This window comes from Frankliniella occidentalis, unplaced genomic scaffold, assembly GCF_000697945.3.
Source record: "Frankliniella occidentalis isolate FOCC.00 unplaced genomic scaffold, Focc_3.1 Scaffold7, whole genome shotgun sequence".
NCBI lineage: Eukaryota > Metazoa > Arthropoda > Insecta > Thysanoptera > Thripidae > Frankliniella > Frankliniella occidentalis.
The window spans coordinates 536,856-538,433 of NW_026267137.1; the positions used below are offsets into that span (position 1 = coordinate 536,856).

The following is a 1,578-nucleotide window of genomic DNA, read 5'->3' on the forward strand; positions in this document are numbered from 1 at the left end:
GTCAGAGAGTCGAGTCAGCCTGATCTGCGGGATCGACTCATATGGTCGTAGAGTACCTAGGCCGAGACCCACCCTCCTGGCCTCCTGTATTTGCTCGATACCTTTGAGGTACGGTCGAAAATAAAACTTGTGCTCAATTTTGTTGTTACCGGTTTTATTGTCATTTAAAGTGGAGTGCTGCTGGTGGTATGGGGTGAGGTACCTGTGCAAGGCTTCTCTGATGACGTCTAAGGTCACCCTTAATTACCAGCATTCTCGTTCTCTCTCGTCTCAGTACCGCGGTGCACGGGTGCGAGAGCGAAGAGAAGAGGGTAGGTCGGGAGGGTGCTCTCCGTCCTGCGCCTTGTAGCTGAGATGAGCTTCACGAAGCGGGTGGTTAGCACCGCACGACTTATCTCGATCCTTGTCCAGGAAAGCGGGGCGCTCCACGAGCGACACGTCACGAAATAAAGACCCCCTCTCCACCCGCCCAGAGTACTATTTTGCATTTCCGTTTCTTTCAGAGTGGCGCGCGCAGATCCTCGGCTCGTCGGACCTGCACGTCAAGACGGGCTCGTCCATCACCCTCACCTGCGTGCTGAGCCAGGGTCCGCACGACCTGGGCACGGTCCAGTGGTTCCGCAACGACCAGCTGCTCTCCAACCAGGTGGGTTTAGAAAGCGGTCGCCTCGAGGAGAATGGCTCGCAGAACGTACGTCCGAATCGCTGTTTAGACTCGGCTCGGCGCCTGCGATGTGCAGGGTAGGCCAACCCGCGGTACACGCATGCACTGCAGGCGAGATGTTGCCTACCCGTCAGGCGCTCTGACAGCTTAAATAGGCTCAACTTGGCGGGCCTGTACCCTGGAAAACCAGAAGCGTTTCTAAGGTTGTCAAATTTTAATGCCCTTGTTAAGGCCGGAAAGTGTCCAAAGGCATTAAAAATTAGCACGTTTGGGTAGTTGTATAGGGGTGCGAATATTTAATGTGCTTGTAAGGCAAAATAACCCTTTGAGTCCTGCCAATGTACCGACGGATGGCGTAAGTTACATACTTTCTTCATGATACCGTCTTTAGGTCGGGAGCACTCGCCGGGCACCGTTGTGGCGTGTGCCTAAAGCCGCAAAAGCAGTACTTAACTGACTTCGCCCCTCGCCTCGTCCCTTGTGCAGGTGGCCGCGGACGTGCATCCGAACGCACTCGACCCCGAGCCGCGGGTGCGGATCACGGTGGCCTGGACCGAGGCGCTCACCTCCAAGCTGTTCATCGGCTACGCCAAGCCCAGCGATTCGGGCAACTACACCTGCAAGCCGACCAGCCTCGCAGAGTCGGCCAGCGTCAACGTGCACGTCATCAATGGTAAGCGCGATAGAGTTATGCTTTTCAGTCTCTATACACGTCAGGTGCTTCGTGACTCTTTTGAGTTACATTTAAACCGGATCACCGGGATTTCTACTGGCGTAGTGAACTCTTGGAATAGTAATAGTACCAACATCGTGCGGAGGTTTTATTCTCCAGTTTGGTGCAGATTTCCTTCATTTAAGATATTAAGCTTACGCTCACAAAAGAAGGAAAGAGGGACCAATAAAAATTATATTCC

The 1,578-nt window shown here is 53.7% G+C and overlaps 1 protein-coding gene across 1 annotated transcript in view; it reads left to right on the forward strand.

Moving 5' to 3' along the window:
* LOC127750797 (uncharacterized) overlaps nucleotides 1–1,578 on the forward strand; it is a 47,084-nt gene that overhangs the window by 30,827 nt on the left and 14,679 nt on the right. The window contains exons 2-3 of the mRNA XM_052273294.1: nucleotides 412–646; nucleotides 1,151–1,337. Of these exons, the coding sequence (XP_052129254.1) occupies nucleotides 412–646; nucleotides 1,151–1,337 (422 nt within the window). The remainder of the gene's footprint in view (nucleotides 1–411; nucleotides 647–1,150; nucleotides 1,338–1,578) is intronic.